This window comes from Vipera berus, assembly GCF_964194415.1.
Source record: "Vipera berus genome assembly, chromosome: 1".
NCBI lineage: Eukaryota > Metazoa > Chordata > Lepidosauria > Squamata > Viperidae > Vipera > Vipera berus.
Genome location: NC_138202.1, coordinates 192,308,209 through 192,328,887, shown reverse-complemented (window position 1 = coordinate 192,328,887; position 20,679 = coordinate 192,308,209). Strand labels below are relative to the sequence as shown.

The following is a 20,679-nucleotide window of genomic DNA, read 5'->3' as shown; positions in this document are numbered from 1 at the left end:
CCCGCCTTGCCTACCCTACAAGGTTCCATCCAAAAAAGGTGCCAGAACTCCATTCTGGCCGTACTATGAAAAAAAAAGCCCTGTATAGGATCATTTGTTTTTGAATGCTGATTTGGAAACACATCCCTTCATATATTTAAAATAGAAATAATTCCATCCTGGTTTCTCTTTTGTTTTACATGAATAGATTTTTGTGATCTCACTAGACTTTTCTGGCTATTACTTGCATTTTCTGAGCCAGCTGATTCCTCAGCAAAGTTTTAAAATCAGGAACCACTGCTTTCTAGTCTAGCCTGTCTTTAATTTGTCCATTCAGAAGGAAAACTGGAGAGTTCACGGACTTTCAAAAAAGGCATTACAAAGTTCAATGAAAACAAAATGCTGGATATAAACAAAGGATACAGCACAGCTTTATTTTCTGCAGCCAAGATTTTGGATGGAAGGGCTCATTTTAGATTACTGTGGATTCCAGTGGAAGTTCATTGCAATCAGTGGTAGATATGTGAGAATTGCATGAGAGTGCATGGAGAGGCTGATGATATCTGCATTGTCTTAGCTTGCTTACCTTCTGAACATAGCTGCAGGGTTATTTCTGCAGCTCCTTTAAAAAAAATTTTTTTTAAATTCTTATATGTTTCAAGGAAAGCCATTTACTGTGGCAGCTCCCTGACTTAATAGAATTTATGGATGTCACTGTTAGGTCCTTATTATACCTTTCTCACTCACACTGCTTTCTGTAGTTTCTATCTTCTTTTTGCTTTCCACAGAAATCTCATTTAAGCAGGACAAGATGAAATACGTAGCTATATATTATGTTTTGTTGCTAGAACACAGAGCTCTCCATATGGAAACACCCCCAGGAGGCATCACCTTTTGAGAGTTGAGGGTTGTAAGTGGTCCTTGAGAGCATTCTGGGACTGCACATTTCATGTCTGTGTGTCTGTGGAGTTAAATTGTAAATTAAATTTGATCACTCATTTAACATTATTCTAATCTTCCTGGAAATAAATCCCTTCTATCATACTGAAAATTCCAATCTGGAAATAACTTTGGGAGGGGACCTGGGCACAGCAGTCCGTCCAATCTAATGGTGCACTTTAGTTTTAAATAAAAAGATATATCAGTCAATAGATCTGCTTCTTAATATCTAGAGGTTTGCATATTTATTATCACATGAGTATTCTATCATTTATTTTAGATTAGAAATTCTAGTAAGCATGAATGTGAATTCATATTATATGCCCTTTGAATGTCACATCTGGCTTAAGACTTAAGATCAGTTTCTTAGTCTTCTACTCCACTTATGAGAATAGAATAGAATAGAATAGAATAGAATAGAATAGAATAGAATAGAATAGAATAGAATAGAATAGAATAGAATAGAATGGAATGGAATGGAATGGAATGGAATGGAATGGAATGGAATGGAATGGAATGGAATGGAATAGAATGGAATAGAATAGAATAGAATAGAATAGAATAGAATAGAATAGAATAGAATAGAATAGAATAGAATAGAATAGAATAGAATAGAATAGAATAGAATAGAATAGAATAGAATAGAATAGAATAGAATAGAATAGAATAGAATAGACAGAGTAGGAAGGGACCTTGGAGGTCTTCTAGTCCAATCCCCTGCTCAGGCAGGAAACCCTATGCCATTTCAGATAAATGGTTGTCCAATCTCTTCTTAAAAACTTCCAGTATTGGAGCATTCACAACTTCTGGAGGCAGGTTGTTCCACTGATTAATTGTTCTAACTGTCAGGAAAATTCTTCTTAGTTTTAGGTTGCTTCTCTCCTTGATTAGTTTCCATCCATTCTTCTTGTCCTCCCTTCAGGTGCTTTGGAAAATAGCTTGACTCCCTCTTCTTTGTGGCAACCCCTGAGATACTGGAACACTGCTATCATGTCACCCCTAGTCCTTCTTTTCATTAAACTAGACATACCCAATTCCAGCAACCATTCTTTATATGTTTTAGCCTCCAGTCCCCTGATCATCTTTGTTGTTCTTCTCTCCAGTCTTTCTAGAGTCTCGACATCTTTTTTACATCATGGTGACCAAAACTGGATGCAGTATTCCAAGTGTGGCTTTACCAAGGCATTATAAAGTGGTATTAACACTTCATGTGATCTTGATTTTATCTCTCTGTTAAGGCAACCTAGAAATGTGTTGATTTTTTTGGCAGCAGCAGCACACTGCTGGCTCATATTTAAGTGATTGTCCATAAGGACTCCAAGATCCTTCTCACAGTTACTACCATTGAGTGAGATGCTATCTATACTGTACCTGTGCATTTGGTTTTTCTTGCCTAAATGTAGAACCTTACTTTTTTCACCATTGAATTTCATTTTGTTATATAGGGCCCAATGTTCAAGTCTGTGAAGATCCTTCTGTATCTTAAGCCTATCTTCTGGAGTGTTGGCTATTCCTGCCAGCTTGGTGTCATCTTCAAATTTGATGAGTTCCCCATCTATCCCCTCATCCAAATCATTGATGAAGATGTTGAAGAGCACTGGGCCCAGAACAGGGCCTTGGGGCACCCTGCTGTATATGAGCCTGGTCTCAAATATGAGCCTGGTCTCATGTATATGAGCCTAGTCTCAAATAAAGATTTTATAAACAAAAATCTTTCTTTGTTTTTATGGCTTAAAGAAAATAATAGAAAATTGGAATCTCTCCTTTACTGAAGTTAAAAGAGTGCAACTGGATGTTATCCAACTTAGTTGGCAGACCTGCTATATCATATTCAATTTTTTTCTCTTGCAAAAATGCCAAAAGAATATGAACTCAACCTCTACATTTCATTACAAGAAAATAATACAGTGGTGAGCAATTGACAGAACAAAGACTCATTGTCTTAAAGCACAACTCTTTCTGCAAAGACTGCATATATCACAAAATAATAAAGTTCAGAACATTAGTGAGATTTTAAGATTATCTAGATCTTGTTTCTATATCACTCCTTCTAACATCCCCCAAGTCGTAAAGACACATAACATTTTTGAATCACTATTTCAATGCTTCCATCTTCTGCATGGAAGAAAATCGGATGCATGAAGGCCTTAAATTATGCTAAATAGTCCTAAAGCAACATTCTGCTTAAGATACATTTTCTTACTCTCATCCCTACTTTCCTTCCAGATTTAAGCTTCCCAATCCTAATTGCAGCATACATTATTTTCAGATAGATTACAATTAGTGTCCATGGAAAAAACATTTGCAAGAAATAAGGCAAAGTTTTACTTTATATTTACCTTTAAATTTTTAGCCCAAATATATGAATAAAGTCAAATGATATCAATGGACCATATAGCATTTCTTCCAGTTTATTGGTAAAGATTTCAGAAATGTTTTCCTGTCCTACATTTTCTCTAAGAAATGGGAAGGTCCCCCTCTCTCCAAGTACTTCCACCAAATCATAAATTATAAAACATAATAATTTGGAGTTGTGCTTTCTCTATTCCATACTGTCTTTCCTCAGTATTTCCTCAGTGAAATGATGCATCCAGAAAAATTATCAATTTCATCAAAGTTATCCAACTTACATACATACATATTTTAAGGCATTTGGGGAGAAGCGTCTATAAAACAGGAATTCTCCGGAGAAATGGATCTTGCTGATTCTGATTAGGATTTGCACAGCCGTTTAGCTACTTCTGCATAAGCTATTTCAATTTCTTTGTCTGCAGCACAAGTGTTGATGAATTCATCCCGAGCATAAGCATTGTTCAGGTATTGCCACAGTCTTGTCATTTCTGCTGGGAATTCATAATTTCTATATTTCTTTGTTACAATCTAAAATGAAAATGGAGGGCTTTAATACTTATAAATATTATTGGTTTTATTAAACATAAAATAAAGGAAATAACATTATATAATGATTTTTTTAGCTTGACAAAAAGATTAATTTTTTGCCACTGACCATGCTTATTTTTGTTTAAAGTTGTTACTTATGTTTTTATATGTTTATATATTGGATTTTAACTTGTTTTTTGTTGGATTGTTATGAGCTTCCCAGAATAATTTAGGTGAGATGGGCAGCTACACAAATCAAATAAATAAATAAATAAATAAATAAATAAATAAATAAATAAATAAATAAATAAATAAATAAATAAATAAATAATGTTTATAGTTTTTTAAAAAGCCAGTTTGGTGTAATGTTTAAGGAATCAGACTAGAAACTGAAAAACTGCGAATTCTAGATCTGCCTTTAGGTATCCACCTAGCTGGATGACTTTGGGTTGCCACTCTCTCTCAGCCCTAGGCAGGAGACAATGGCAATCCACTTCAAGAAATATTGTCTAGAAAACTGTAACTTTTATTCAAGCAGCCTCCAAATATCAACACTGTGTCAGAACCACCAGCTTTGGCTTCACACCTCACCAGCATTCTGTCATCAGTGAGGGAAGGGAGGAGAACAAGGGGGGAACAAAACATCAGTTTACTGTGTACTTTGATGGTGGGAAATTGGGAGGGGGGATTGACAGTTGAAGAAGAACTGAGCAGCTTGGAATCCAGTTCCTGCTGGCGCCCTAGCATCCTCAAGGCCATTTGCTCTGAGTGTGGAATTTCACCAGCCTAAACACCTCAGAATTTCTCATAATACCACAGTGGTGCTGGATTGGTTATGCTATGGACCAAAGGAGGAGGGCTGAAGGAAAATGGGGTTTATAGTTCTGTATTGCCGCACGGAAATTTCAGATTCCGCTTGACCTCACTGCAACCAGTATTCCTTAGTAAAAGCGCCTTTTCACTTCAAATGGAGTTGAGAGTTTTACTTCCCTAAGGGATCAAACTGAGGCAAGTCTGATATACTGGCTGAAAGGCACACATACACACAAAAAGGGAAAATAAAAAACATGCACTCCATGCTTGCACAAAAAGAGCAGGACTTGTGGCACAGCAGTACTTTCACTGTTTAGATGAAACATTAACAATGCAATAAGTTAGAAACTTTAAGACCAACCATAGAAATGGTATATTAATTTTGACAGAAAAGAACTGAATTAGGAGAGAGATAAGTATGTCCCTAATTCTGCCAATAGAGGCCAGTAAGCCTTCAAGAATCTTAACCAATAGTTTGAAATCAGCTTAATTAAAGGATAATAGTATTAACTGTCTTTGGTATGCATAATTAGCTTTATGGAAACCTCAGCAATTAGGAAATACATTTAGACAGATTGGCTTACTTTACATAATTTATCTTCCTGAGCAGCATGAAAAGGTGTTTGTGCTGAATTTATTGTTAATTAGATGCCTTTTGCAGAATCTGAAGTATTTTCTGCCCTATTTATGTCTTTACACCATAAAAAACCTTTAAATATGTGTGTGACAGCAAAATGATAACCATGGTCCTGTATAATTTAAAGTAAACAGGTTTTGCCAATTATTGTGCATCCTGTTTTCTTTGACATGCCTCCATCTGCCACTACTGTCTAACATGTGGGCAAAATGCATACTTTTCACAGTAACTTTTATGTCTTCATTCACTTATCTTTTTTTTTTCCTCTCCCAAATTTCAGAAAGAAAATGCTTCACCCATAGGATGCTTTGGAACCTTTGACTTATCGTTCAGTGAAAAAAGCCAATCAATCAGAATACTGGAAGGGACCTTGGAGATCTTCTAGTCCAGCCCCCTGCTCAAGTAGGAGATCCTATACCATTTCAGACAAGTGACGGTCCAGTCTCTTTTTAAAAATTTTCAGTGTTGAAGCACCTACAACTTCTGAAGGCAAGCTATTCCACTGGTTAATTGTCCTCACTGTTAGGAAGTTTCTCCTTAATTCCAAGTTGCTTCCCTCCTTGATTAGTTTCCATCCTTTGTTTCTTGTCTTGCCTTCTGGTGCTTTGGAAAATAATTGACCCCCTCCTCTTTGTGGCAGCCCTCAAATACTGGAATACTACTATCATGTCTCCACTAGTCCTTCTTTTCTCTAGATTTGCCATAACCAATTCCTGCAACTGTTCTTCATATGTTTTTCTCTCTAAGCCCTTAATCATCTTAGTTGCTCTTCTTTGCACTTTTTCCAAAGTTTCAACATCTTTTTTGTAATGTGGTGACCAAAGCTGGATGCAATATTCCAGGTGTGTCTTACTAAAGATTTATAAAGCGGTATTAATACTTCACGTAATTTTGATTTTATGCCAAGGATTGTATTGGCTTTTTTGGCTGCTGCTGCACACTGCTAACTCATATGTAAGTGATTGTCCACTAGGACTCTCACGGTTACTGTTTTTGAGCCAGGTTTCGCCTAATCTGTTCTTGTACCCTTGGCTTTTCCTGCCTAAGTGTAAAATCTTGCTTTTCTCCACATTAAATTTCATTTTGATGGATAGGGCCCATTGTTCAAGTCTGTCACGATCTTTTTGGATCCTGAGCTTGACTTTTCAGTTTTGGCTAGTCTTGCCAACTTAGTGTCATCTGCAGATTTGATGAGTTCCCCTTCTATTCCCTCACCTAAGTCATTTATGAAGTTATTGAAGAGTCCTAGGCCTAAGACTGAACCTTGTGGTACCCCACTGCTTACTTCTTTCCATATAGATGTAGTACCATTAAGGACGTCAGCCAATTATAGTCAGTTTGTCATCCAGTTACAAATCCATCTGGTGATGATTTTTTTATTTTTTTTATTTTAATTCCATTTATATCCTGCCCTTCTCCGAAGACTCAGGGCAGCTTACAAGCTTAGCAGTAGCCTTCATTCTATGTATATGCCTGCTTATTAGGGCTTTCACACACACCCCAAGCGGCATTATTACAAAGTCAGCTTAATTGCCCCCAACAATCTGGGTCCTCATTTTACCTACCTCGGAAGGATGGAAGGCTGAGTCAACCTTGAGCCTGGTGGGATGCGAACCTGCACTAATTGCAGGCAGCTGGTGTTACTTAAGGCTGTCTTTCCCACATTTTTCTAGCTTACCAAGAAGTAGGTTGTGTCTACTTTGTAAAATGACTTGCTGAAGTCTAAGTGTATTATGTCCACAGCATTTTGCTCAGTGGTGGAATTCAGCCGGTTCACACCGGTTCAATAGAACCGGTAGCTAATTTTTTGTTGAGTTCAGCGAACTGGCTGAATCCCACCACTGGATGGCACCCACTGAATCCCTAGCCCTTTTTCGCAAGGCTCAGAACAGCCCTCCGGAAGTGCATGGATGCTGCTTCTGGATGTCCGTTCTGGGCCTCAGAGGCCTGGAGGAGTCCTCCCAGGCCCAGAATGGCCTGCAGGAAGTGCGTTGACGCCGCTTCTGGAAGTCCGTTCTGGGCCTCGGAGGTCCAGGCCCAGAACGGACTTCCGGAAGCAGTGTCCATGCAGAGAATCAGTTGTTCACTATTTGAATCTCACCACTGATTTCTCCGGTCTACTAATTTAGTCACTTTGTCAAAGAATGAAATAAGATTGGTTTAGCCTGATCTGTTTTTAACAAACCCATGGTGACTTTTACTTACAATTTTATTTGTTTCTAGATGTTTGCAGATTTATTTTTTTATTATCTTTTCCAGTATCTTCCCAGTTATTGATGTTAGGCTGATTAGTCTATAGTTTCCTGGGTCTGTTTTTTTTTTAAGAAGATGGAACGGCATCAGCTCCTTTTCAATCCTCAGGTAATTCCCTGGTGTTCCAGGATTTTTGAAAGATATGGTATAATGGTTCTGAGATAACATCTGTCAGCTTCTTTAAAACTCTGGGATGTAAGCCATCAGATCCTGGTGATTTGTATTCATGAAAATCAGATAGATGTTCTTTAATCATTTTCTTGTTTATTTTTATTTTTAGTCTGTCTTTTACAGTTAGGTTTTTGGTAGATTAGGCTATAGTTTCTTTTTGCATGAAGACTTTTGCAAATGAGTTAAGCAGTTCTGCTTTCTATCTACTGCCTGTTACTTACTTGCCATCTTCTTTCTTAAATGGACCTACTGTTCCTTTTACCTTTTTCTTGTTATTTATATGTTGAAAGAAACTATTATCTTTGAATTTTGTTGCAAGTCTTTGTTCATTCTGAGCCTTTGCTTTCCTGACTTCATCTTTGCAGATTTGGGCTATCTGCTGATACTCTGTCTTAGTTATGTGTCCCTCTTTCCATTTTTTGCATTTGTTCTTTTTGTCTTGCAGTTTATCAGAGAGATCTTTGTGCAGCCATGCTGGTTTCTTCTTGGATTTTTTCTTTTTCTTTTTCAGTGGTATTGTGCTGGACTGGGCTTTTGTGATCATATTTTTCAGAGTTTCCCACGCTTCTTCAGTTGTTTTCCCCTTTAGGATTTTCTCTGAGTTTGTTAAAATCAGCTCATTTAAAGTTTTTAAAGACACTGGTTGGATTATGTTTTATTGCTTATGTTTGCATTATATTGAATTCCATTATGAAGTGGTCACTCTCGCCCAAAGTTTCAGCAACTTCAACTCCCTTTATCACTTCTTCTCTATTAGAAAGAAATAGATCTAGCATAGCTTTTCCTCTAGTTCCCTTCTCTTGGATGACAAAGTTGTCAGCTAAGTTGATTAGGAATCTGTTTGATCTCCCACTTGCAGCTGAGTTTGTCTCCCAATTGATATCAAGGTTGTTAAAGTCTCCCATTACTACTGTGGTATATTTCCTACATTTGTTAGTTGTTTAGCAAAAAGTTCATCTATTTCTTCTGCTTGGTTGGGTGGCCTGTAATATATGCCTATAGCAATGTCATTCATTTTTCCTTATATATTGACCCATATGGATTCTATATTTTCATTCTTAGTTTTGTGGATTTCTGTAGATTTGTAGTGATCTTTTATATATAATGCAACTCCACCTCCTCTTTTGTTAGATCTGTTTCTTTTGAATAGTTTGTCATCATACAAACTATCTTTTGAATAGTTTGCATGATGACCTTTGGCCAAGCCTCCCCCAAATTTGACTTCTTCCAGATGTGTGGACTTCAAGTTACAGAACCCTCAACAAGGTCAGGCTGGCTGAGAAATTCTTGGCACTGATGTTCACACATCTGGAGGACAGCTAGTTGAGGAAGCTTCCTGTAGCTATGCCAAAATGTTTGACATGACTTTCTATTTTAGTCTAGAATCTGCCATAAACTCCTGTAAAAATAGGTGTTCAGAGATTTTTCAAATTTATACATCCTGGTAAGGTTGTTTTAATCCCATGTAAAAATATATTTAACTTGGAAAAATACACTTGACTTATGAAACTAGATGAATTATGAAGTCATCAATTTCTAGGATGCTTCACGTGTCAGAAGGGACATAGAATGATAGAGATGGAAGGGGCTATTTAAGATATCAAGTTCAATCTTGTGCAAGATTCAAACTGAAGCATCTATAACAAATGGCTGTCTGTCATACCTGTTTTAGTACATGCATTGAAGGAGAGCCTCCTGACTCTCTGAGTAATTAGTTCCATAATTAATTGCTCTTGCTGTCAGAAAATGTTTGCTATACCCTTCCATTACTTGAAGAATGGTGTTCTATAACCATATAATATTCTATTCTCAAAACTAAACATTGTGGTTTTTTTAATTTTCTCTTCATAGGACTTGGCTTCTAGTACAATGATCATCCTGATCTTATCAATATTAGGGATGAAGAAATGCCCAGCAAAGAGTACAAAGCTTACCTATAATTCTTCTGTCTGACCATTCTGATTCTAAGAATATAATAAAGATTTAAGAAGGAAAACTATCTTTTTTTCTATTTCCCTGAACTTGTTGCAAATTTTTTGGCACTTTTTAAAAATAGTAGCCAAAACAATTACAAAATTTGAAGTAGACTCTGACTACATCAAATATTAAAATGCCACTTCAAATACTGAAGTACCAGACTTATTGCCTAAGATGTGAAACCTATATATATATTTTTTCAGCTATATCATCCTGTTGACTCACATGCAGTTTAGAAGCGAAGTCCCCTTTAACTCAAGCTTAAATTCAAAATCTTACTTAAGTAAGACTTGGGTAGATTGGCAGGCAATAGATCACGATTGGGGATCTATTACTGTTGCTTGGAAATCTTGAGCAAGACTAAGAGTTACACAACTGGTTTCATCAGTCTTACTTCAGTATGTTTGGCTAGTACCTTGATGAATGAAGTTGCTGTATATTTACAGGCTCTTCAATTCATTCAAAAGAAACGTAATTATCTATTTAAGACTATTCTGAACTTCTCTCTCCTAACAGAAGTGGGAAACATGTTGTATAAATGGATCTTAGTATCAACTAACTATTGTTGGTGTATGAGCTTCAGGTATGTCATGATAGATAAGAGAGCATTTCACCTTGGCAACATGAAGCTTGGGCAGGAGGTTACAGTCAGCAAGGGTCAGCTCATCCCCATCAAGAAAATTGCGTTTAGACACTCTTTCCTCTTCAGTGTTGCTTGTGTCTATCTCTTCAGGCAAAGGTTTTCTCAGATAGTCATCCAACTTCTTCAAAGCCTTTGTTAACCCTCTCTCAAGACCTTAATAATTAGAAAGAAAAAGTGGTTAAATCAACTGTATAGTTAAATCTATGACAAAATAGAGAAAGGTATGAACCAGAATGATGACAATGGCTGTAATATTACAATGGCCTAATGTATATCCACACTATCCACAATATATCCACAATATCCACACTATTAGCAATATTTTTGGGTTGTCAAGGATTGAAAACAGGATACACTAAAGTAACTTACAAAAAATATAAAAAACACACTGACTATGCAACTTTGTTGTTTTTTTTAAAAAAAGTAAATCAAATTCAGATCAAAACAAGATAAAATTAATCAGATTGGATGGGAAAAATGAACCATAAACAATAATATTTTACTTACTTTATTATAGTTTATAGTTTATTAAATTTTTATACCGCCCTTCTCCCGAAGGACTCAGGGCGGTGAACAGGGCATATAATAAAAATACAGAAATACAAAAGTTAAGAAAAAATTAAATTATTGCCCAAGTAAAACAGTAAAAATATACAAATATTAAAACCCTAAGTTAACTCCCCATCAGGCCAGGCCAGCTTGTTCAAATAAATGGGTCTTTAACCCGCGCCGGAAGGAGCGGAGATCCGGTGCCATCCGGAGCTCAACCGGCAGTTGATTCCACAAAGCCGGGGTGCCCACAGAGAAGGCCCTCCCCCTGGGGGCCACCAGCCGGCATTCTCTGACCGGAGGCACCCTGAGGAGGCCCTCTCTGTGGGAACGCACAGGGCGTTTAAAGGCCAGAGGCCAAAAACTGTATACAAGAAGCATGTTACAAAGGAAAATTAGTGATTAACTCTATAAATGTTAACTCTACAATGAGCCTGGCTGCAGCCATTTTGCTCATTCTAGGTTGCCACAAGAATGGGAGAGGGTGCAGAGGATTTTTACTAGTCTAAACATTTTGCTGTCCCATGGGAACCAAGGTCATTTCTGTTAGTTAGATGGGGGCATGAGCATTTAGTCAGAAAGCCTGCCAAGCTATTCTATTGGAGAACATAGGTGATTGCATGACATCAGAGTGGGAAGTTCAACTATGTTATATTGTTTCATTTTGGAGGGGATTTTAGACTTGGTTTCACTTTTGACCATGCTGGTACTATGTAAACAATAAACATGTTCTTTGGGGAAGTTTCAAGCCTCAGAGTTCTGATTTGCTTGGTCTTGTCTATCAGAACCTTGACATGCTGTATATAATATAGACCCATAAGAGTCAGATCCCAAGACTTCTAATAGAAATTCCAACTGAGCAAAACTTAACTGAGTTACAGTTAACAGGGAATGTTGCATGTAACACGGATATAACTATGGCTCGTAATTCACTGCATACCCCCTCTTTAGTATTAAAAAGTATTATGTGAAACTTTGATTGGCCAAGGCTATGATGGTTGTGAAGGTCAAATATTATGAATCTATCTGGTGATAATCACAGTATATGGAAGATTGTGATTTGAAATGTAAGAACAATAAATGGTAAAGAGCATAAATTAATACACATCATAAAAAACATAAATATCAGCTTCAGTATCAGATTAGAAATTCAGAGTTCGGCAACAATTGTATGTTGTTAATAAATGATGATAATGGAAAATCCAAAAATTAGTTTTGAGGAAACCTGTTCAATATTCTGAATAAACCCCATGTAGAGAAAAAAAAAGATTCTGTTATATGAATGATCACACTCCCCTAAAATGAGTAGGAATGAGAAAGAGAGAACTAATTGGGCTATTTGAAGACCCAAGAATGATGAGTGGGACAATTTGCTTTGGAACTAGTTTGTAATTTTCAAATATAAGCATAAATCTGTTAATACATACATGTGGCAAAGGAATATAAATCTAAAAGCACGATTGATTTCTTTATGACTGAAGACTAAGAGAATTGGTGAGGAAAAAAACAGACCATAAAAATTTCTGAATGTGAAACATACCATTTTGTTAAACCTGCAAGATTGGATCTTGGGGAAAGAGTTCCTTTTAAAAAAATGAATGAAAAGTATGAAAAAAATGAAAAGTATCAAAAGATAGACCAATCTCTCAACATAATACAAGGTAGAATAAAAAATAAACTTAAATAAAGAAGATGTAGAAGCTGCTGGGAACAAAATGCTATTCAGGTGGTCCTCGATTACAACTGTTTACTTAACAATGACTCAAGTTAGGACAGCCTTGGAAAAAGTGATTTACAACCTATCCTCAAAGTTATGACCATAGCACCATGCCTGCAGTCACGTGGCTGTAATTCATGCGCTTGGTAATCTGCTCACATTTTTGATGAAAAAATGTGGTCAAATGGTCGTGAATTACAATCTTCCCAGTCAGCTTCTGACAATTGTATTGAATTGAAGTGAACTTTAATTGGCCAAGTGATTCATTTAACAACCACAGTTAACAGTAGTCGTAAAATCTGGTCCACTAAAATGATGACTCACTTAATGACTGCATCACTTAGCAACCCAAATTCCAGTTCCTATTGTGGTCATAAGTAACTCTGCACCACCTGCAGAAGTGTAATGAGGAAGATGAAAAAGAATGTTTAGTGGAATTAAGTGAAAGAGGATATGGACAAGAAAAAAATACATATAAGAGAATCATTGCTGCAAATAATGAATAAAAATATTGCACAGTATTATAGAGAGAACAAGATCATTACAAAAATGTACTTAAAGAGAACAAAGAATGGTTAAAATTAGGGGCAGAAAAAAGGAAGAGAAATTTTGACAGAAATAAGAAATGCTTTGGAAGTTGCTGAAGAGCTAAACAAGGAATCTTAAGCAGGATGAATAGAATTAAAATAAAAGTGATAAAATTATTTGGGATGAAACTGAAGAAAAACTGAAAGGAGTCCTTTGGAGATTTATATAAAGATAGTAATGAAACGTCAAAGAATGGAATTGAAACAAATGCTACAAATGTTAGTATTCAGGGGAGGAGATGAAAAGCAAGTCATAAATGATGTAAAAATGTGTAAGCCTGCAGATGTAGATGGTAATTTGTCAAATGCTAAAATATGAATATGGTTTGCTCAGGCAGTGGCTGTGTGACTTAGTTAAGATGTGTGTGAGGGATCACTCTGTGTCTGATGATTGAAAGAATGTTGTCACTGAATACAAAAATTACATGGGGATTAGGGAAGATGTTCGGCAGGATTCTGATCAAAAAGGCATAAGAAATAACAATGATCAAAATCTGAGAAGTGCAATGTGTCTTTCTGCTAAGGAAAGTGTACAATTTTTGATCCTCAGTAGGTCACTGAAAAGATGTCAAGGGCTATCTTTATTGTTACCACACCTGTTATATCATGCCAAACTTCTCACCAACAAACTGGCTGGAAGTTGTATCCATTCCCGCCGCATAGGGGCTTTGGCATATAGTTTCACCTACCACATGCCAAAGGCCTGGATATCATTCTGGTGGTGGCTGACCTTTTCCCATAGTGCCTTCCCTCCTCTCCTGAAATGACTGATCTATTTTAGTTACAAGTTTTCTGAAACCACAAGCTGCATTACCATTTCATTTTTGAAAGAGATACAGAATTCATGGCAGGTTTTTTGGAAAAAAAACTAGTACAGCTGTTGGATATAAACCTCTAGCTGTTTTGTGTTCATTGCCTACAATCACAAAAACATCCACAGGGAGGGGTTGGGAGGGGAATTGTTAAATCAACATCATGCCACAGTAGTACAAACCTCCGCTCCATTTTTTAAAATTCTACATCCAAATATTTATGAAACAATGTGGTGATTGGCTAGTCAAAAGTCCAGTAACAAAATGTTTTTGTACATAGCTTAGGTCACATCAATAAAAGTCCCCTCTCCAATTCTCTTAGTTACAATATCATAATCAAATTAATACATTTCTAGTTGTGACACAATCAGTTAAAATAATTATCAATATATTTTCACTTATACTTAACCATGTCCTGTTTTTAAATTTTACCTAATTTCAATTACAGTGCTTCAAATTAGCCTTTAGTATCTAGAAGACTTAATTTTCGAGTAACCCACATTTCCCCTATTTCATTATATAGTAGTTATCATATCTGAAATACATATTTTGTTCATTTAAGTGCATTCTTATTTTATTTCACAAATATATTTTATTTATCATCTTGGTAGCTCATCAATTATTAAAAAGGTATCTTTTGCTGTATCATCCCAAGTTCTATAATATAATTCAAAATTATGTTCTAGTAGCTAATTTTCATTTCCCTTAGAAATCTAGATCCTAAATATAAAATCAGTTTATATCTTTTAAAGATTCCCTTAGCCCATTAAGAGAAATTTTAGGCTCTATCATTACAAATCCCAACAGAAAGAAAAAAACCCATTTTTTAAATCTGACTCTAACTTTCTTTTTGTGCCAAGCAGTCTTCCATATCAGTGCCTTTAAGTTCTCAGGTGATCTCTCCCTTCATTCCTACACATGTTATTTGAATCCAGGGAGACCATCCAGTTATCAATTTTTCAAAAAGAGTGACCCCTTTATAATCATTGAATTGTTGCTCTAGTAGTTCAAATCCCCATGTTTGATGTAGTATAGTTGTCATTAGTTCAGTCTGGTCTTCTTCTTCCAGTCCTATCTGGCTTGGGTAAGAGGTCATGTCCAGTGTTATAGTTATTGTTTGGTTGGCTAGATTCTCAATGTACTATGTTTGAAGGTCTTTGGCCTCCTCCATCTTAGTGTTGCTTTCTTGGGCTTCTGTTGCTTTTTGGATTGTAGATTTTATAGTTGGAATCAAAGTTTGGGTATCAAAGCTCTCAATAGATTGTACTTGTTGTTCTTTAAAGTCCCCTGTTTTGATGTTAATTTCCTCTTCTGTTGGTTTTTTGATTGTCAATTCATCAGTTGGAATCAAGGCTTCATTTGGTAAGTTTAAGCTGTCACATTTATCTTTCAGTCTGGCTTTCGTTAGCTCAGTCATTGCCAGGATTGTTTCAAGCATAAGTTCATAATCAAGTTGTGGATAGTATTCTTCCATTTCTTTGGTGTTTACAGATAGGTCTTTAGTGGAGGCTATTTTTGATAAAGGTCAATAAGTGTCCACCTCCACTATTCCTAAAGGTTGTTTTCAGTGCCAGGTGTTCCAAATTCTTATCTTTAAAGATAATGTCAAGGACAAATCTGAGCTCACAATAAAGAACAAATTTTCTTGCTATACCAGGCTTTGCCAAAAGATGTTCTCAATAGCATGTAAAATCTTTTTCCAGACTCATATAGAGCTTTTATCCAGTTTATCTGTTTTTTCCCCTTCTTTCACGGCTTAAAAACTAAATAGGGTAGTAGGTCCCTGTAAAAATAAGAACTTTTTAATAGCCAAAAAATTCCAAAAGTACAAATAAGGTTGTTTAGTTATTTAGCTTAGTTATTTCCATTTCTTTTGAGGCTTTGAAGTTTTAGTTCTCCAAGTAGGCAGTCGCCACTTTTCCAAGAAGGGGGGAGAAAATTTTCAGAAGAGTCACACAGGAAAATAATTAGGGAAGTAAGAAAGGTAAGATCTCACCCAAATCCTCCACATTGCTTCGTTGTGCTTGATGGTGATTTTGGCTTTTGGCAGGGAGCGGCTTAATGATCTTAATGATTTTCTTCGTCGGCCCAGAGGAGCTGCTCCAGATCAAACGGAGGGCTGACGCCCTTCCGCAATCAGTTGGAGGGCCTCTTCACAGTCATCGCCCCTCCAGGGTGACTTTCAATCCTTTTCAGGGTCCCCCAACGAAGGAAAACCAGACGGCGGGGAGAGCATTCTTCCCGCACGTCCACCAGCGCTGTGCATGCAAACCAGAAACCCCATTTGCACATCTTTGAAGACACTGCATGCACATACAAAAGGAGTGGAGCTTGCATTATGATAACATGATAAATTTAATAAATTAATTAATAATAAATGATGCTTCTTTCATCACTTTGACAAAATCCTCCATTCCTGAAGATATATCCCCATAAATGGATGGAAAAACATACAGGACAAATGCCACCTAGAGCAATAATGCCATTGCTAAACAAATCACCAGGAAGAAATAGGCCTGATAATCTAACCTACGGCTGAGTTTGCTTATTATAACTGGGTTCATGCTTCTATTAGGATGCTGCAATTTCAAGCCATCTTCTGTGAGGACTCATATTTGGAAAAGTTGGAAGCCAAGAAATTAAATCCTGAAACAGAAATGCACACAATTTGATTTCTCGGTTTCCCAGTGGGCACATCTTCTATCCATACGTAACTGCTATCTTGTCTGTAAAAAGCAACTTGTCTAGCCATGCCATATCTGCAAGTTTCTGCTGCAAGCAAATTCCTGAATATGAGATTTAGTGTTGGGAGAGATTTATTACTGAGCCAGGCATAAAGTCTGCCAATTTCAGCCTAAATAGAAATTTAAATCCAGATTTCTATGGCTGTAATCCAAAATTCTATCACTGACATACTGGACGTACTACTGCAGTTCTGGGTCTTGCAACAATAAGCTTCTGCCTTATGCAGATTAAGCACCACTGGGATATTGCATCTGCACTGTATTACAGAATTGTTAGTTTTGGACATATTTCAAAATGCAAACTGGGTTTCATTTCCTTTTCCAGGATTGTCTTCCCTTTCTAAAATATTATGTAAAATATATTTTCACATTAAAAGGAACACTGATACTGTTTAATATTTATCATTATTTCATACCAAACAATTGTGATGCTAAAATTCTAACCACTGGAATGGTAACGATTTACAAAGAACTTTCAGTACTGTATAATTGATCTGGCATCATATTCACCGTAACAAGATGCAATGTGGCCAAGGTATCTCTTCTGCCACAAAGATCCTTATTCATTGACAAACTTGTATTTAATAGTAACTGTTCAAACTTGTATTTAATTAACTGTAATTCTATGTCCATTCCCATGGGCTTGATTCCCATGAAAAAAACAATGAGGCATCATATCTGAATAATGCAGTTATTTATCTGTAATTTTTAAATGGGAAAAACCCTCAAAGAAAAGTACAAATTGAACCTAAAATTCAGACCTGAAATGATGTCAAAATCTAAAATTAGATTATTTTAAAAAGATCTACTAGCTTTGTTGAGGATACAGGCTTAGAATGATTGATTTCAGGAGGCTCATACATACAGCAGAATCTACGAAAGTATCTTACTCATATTCATGCCTGAAGGGGCACACATGGCAAGAGATAAGAATCTTGCTACTAGTACAACAATAAACCAGAAGAAATGGATAGTTTAGCAGTTCTTGAAAAGCACCCAAGAGCCAGGGAACAAGTGATCAGAAGCTCCTAAAACCCCTCGCCTAATTGTCCGTGTGCCTGAGCCTCTTGCTCAAAGACAAACAAAAATTGCTATAGCTGCTTAGCAAAGGAGAGAGAGAGCCTCTATCACTGACTGGCATTTTGCCTATCTTCCTGGATGCAAGGCTTCGTTCTGGAAGGAGAAACTAAGCTGAGCAGAGTATTAGTGTACAGAGAGGGAGAAACTGACAGCCCTAAAGAGATCAAACCGCAACCAGCGATCTACTTTTTTTTACTACTCCATCCCTATTCGTGAACATCAATGTCTGTATGTGTCTGTGATGTATGCACGTGCACATGTACCCACATGTTTGGGTAGATTCTTTCTGAATTTAATTTTTTAAAACTAAGAACATGAAAAATCTGGATCAGGTGAAAAGCTCCAGTCCAGGATTCATAGCTCCATCTCCCAGTCACCAACCAAATCCATTCAGGTTCACAGATCTGCATAGGCAGCCTTCCTATTTTCAATTTCTAGCAATTACAATTTAGAATGTGCTACCTATAATTTCAAAGACTGCAGTCTGCCTTCAGGTTCCTTCTGGTTTTCATGGGCCAAAAAGTGCAATGCAGTGTAGATAAAGCTGGCTAAATTGGGGGAGGGAGGCTATTAAAAAGCACAAATCTCCTGGGATTATTGCTATTGAAAAAGTTGAAGTAGGAACGTATCTGTCTCTGTCCCATCAACACAAAGTGTCCTCTACTCTTCTTACATTTGGTGTCCAAACTTTAGGGTGGACAAGTCTCTCTGTCTCTGTCTCTCTTTCTAGATAGACAGACAGACAGACATGTATATATAGTCAGTGTGTTGTATATATCTGTATACCACCCTGGAGGAACCCTTCACCAACTTGCACAGACTGAAAAAGCTATTTGGATAAGCAATGAAACATTTCAAACCAATACGAAAGGAGTCCGGTTGCCATGATTCAACTCCCAGACAACTCTACCTGGATGACTGAGAATCTTCATTAATATATTGAATATTATATTCTGTAAAGTAATTTATTTACAGGAGTGTTCATATATTTAACCTTCCATTTGTACATAGGCTGAAGCATATGCATATAAACCTCAAGCTTCACCTGTCTGATTTATTTCAATTTTATGAAGAAAGCTATGAGCAGGATCAATACTGTCTCATCATAAATACAAGAAGGGGGAGGGGGAGAAGCAGTAGCCCATTTTAAAAGACTCCAAGTAATCAACTTTTTCCCCACCCTCTTTCCTCCTCCTCAGGGTTGTTGGAAAACAAAACATGCTCAGGAGGGAAAAACAAATGATTTCTGGGTGTGACATTTTCAGAGAATGCTGTGCTTGGAGCATTGGAATTCACATTAGTTCTTCCTCTGTTCTGGGAAGAAAGCAATTAACAGCCAATATCCCCACCCAAGAGCCAATATATTTTACTGGAGGGGGGCAAGGGGGCCTATCTGCAGCCATGCCAACCTCTCTCTCTCCCTGGCCTTCTTCCCCATATTTTAGGTAAAAGAATAAGAGAGTAGGGTAGAGAGGGGGCCAAAAAACAAAGAGAAATCTTTTTCCCTTTCCGATTCTTGAAACCCTTCTATTTTCAGACTCTGGTGATTACACTAAGGATTGGATTTTGGACCAAATGATGCCATGGCCAGAAGTACCTTTTAGGAGGATCCTGCACTGCACATGTTGTTGCTAGTCATACTTGTCATTTTAAAAAGCAAAGCTAAAAAGGATTGAAGTGTTGCCAGGTTCTCAAACAAAAGTGCTACTAACTCTTTTTAGTCAGCTCATAACTTGAATTTTTACACTGACATTCTCCTGTCAGAATAATTTCCTTCAGCTGCTTTTTTCTTCACGAGCCACATATTAAATGGTAATGATGGCAATGAACCTAAAATGCTATTATGAGAGCAACCCTGGAAATCCTAAAAAATCAATTGGGTTTTAGAATAATAGCACCTGAAGAATGAAAGATTTTTCTCTCACTGCCAGGAAGAAATCATATTATTTTGTTTTAACCTCCCTTCCAAAATCAACTTATTATTTAACTTAATTTAACTCAATTTGATTTTTGAAATCCTGGCTCAACCAATCAGTGGCTCTTCTCAGTCTACTTTTGACCATCTGCTTCATATTTTCAGTTGCAGATTGCCAAATGGAAGTGGGATGGGAGCATGAACTACAGAGCCATGCTTTGTACTCCATGTCTTGAACCAGGGACCAAGAGCACCCATTTTCTTAGGAATTTTAAAATCTTGACAATCACTTGGAGGAATGGACTCTTTCATCTTTACCAGTGAACTGGTTCAGTTCTGAGCCACTCCTGTTTAACTGTTACATGCAGTGTGAGAAATTTCACAGGTTGTGGCATGTTGCCCTTGTTTTTAACTCCCTCAGCCCTCAGAAACAGTTGGGAGGTTATCTAGAATTGTCTTCCCTTCTGTCAGCTTGAAATTCAATGGAGCAAAAGATCAATGCTTTTCCTGAAGATGCCTCAGATTTAATAGCCACAAAATTCCTTTCATTTTCTCCCCTACTCTTTCCACAGGAGAAAGAAAAAAATCCCTTTTTTCCCCTTCTCTTAATTCTATTTTATTAAATAAAAGTTGAAAGAAGGGAGGAAAGGAGGGAGGGAGGGAGGGAGGGAGGGAGGGAGGGAGGGAGGGAGGGAGGGAGGAAGGAAAGAAGGAAGGAAGGAAGGAAGGAAGGAAGGAAGGAAGGAAGGAAGGAAGGAAGGAAGGAAGGAAGGAAGATGGATGGCCCACTAGCATTCCTGTTCATCCCCTGCTAAAATACAGAAGTGAACTGACTCTGCCCCTTTGTTCGGGGTACTTTACTCAACCTTATTTTTTTTTAGTATAGAGCTAAAAGCATTTCTCATAAGGACAGTCTATTGAGCCCAGCTATTTACTGAGCCAAAAGTAATACATTTCTATCCTCTTGATCTAGAGCACAGGTC

General features: G+C 37.0%; 1 protein-coding gene across 1 annotated transcript in view; it reads right to left on the bottom strand.

Moving 5' to 3' along the window:
* Positions 1-3,256: 3,256 nt before the first annotated feature.
* The window catches only part of CLIC5 (chloride intracellular channel 5), a 56,476-nt gene continuing 39,053 nt past the window's right edge, over positions 3,257-20,679 (bottom strand). The window contains exons 5-6 of the mRNA XM_081314826.1: positions 10,264-10,445; positions 3,257-3,798 (exon numbers count right to left, since the gene is read on the bottom strand). Of these exons, the coding sequence (XP_081170952.1) occupies positions 3,631-3,798; positions 10,264-10,445 (350 nt within the window). The 3' untranslated portion in view covers positions 3,257-3,630. The remainder of the gene's footprint in view (positions 3,799-10,263; positions 10,446-20,679) is intronic.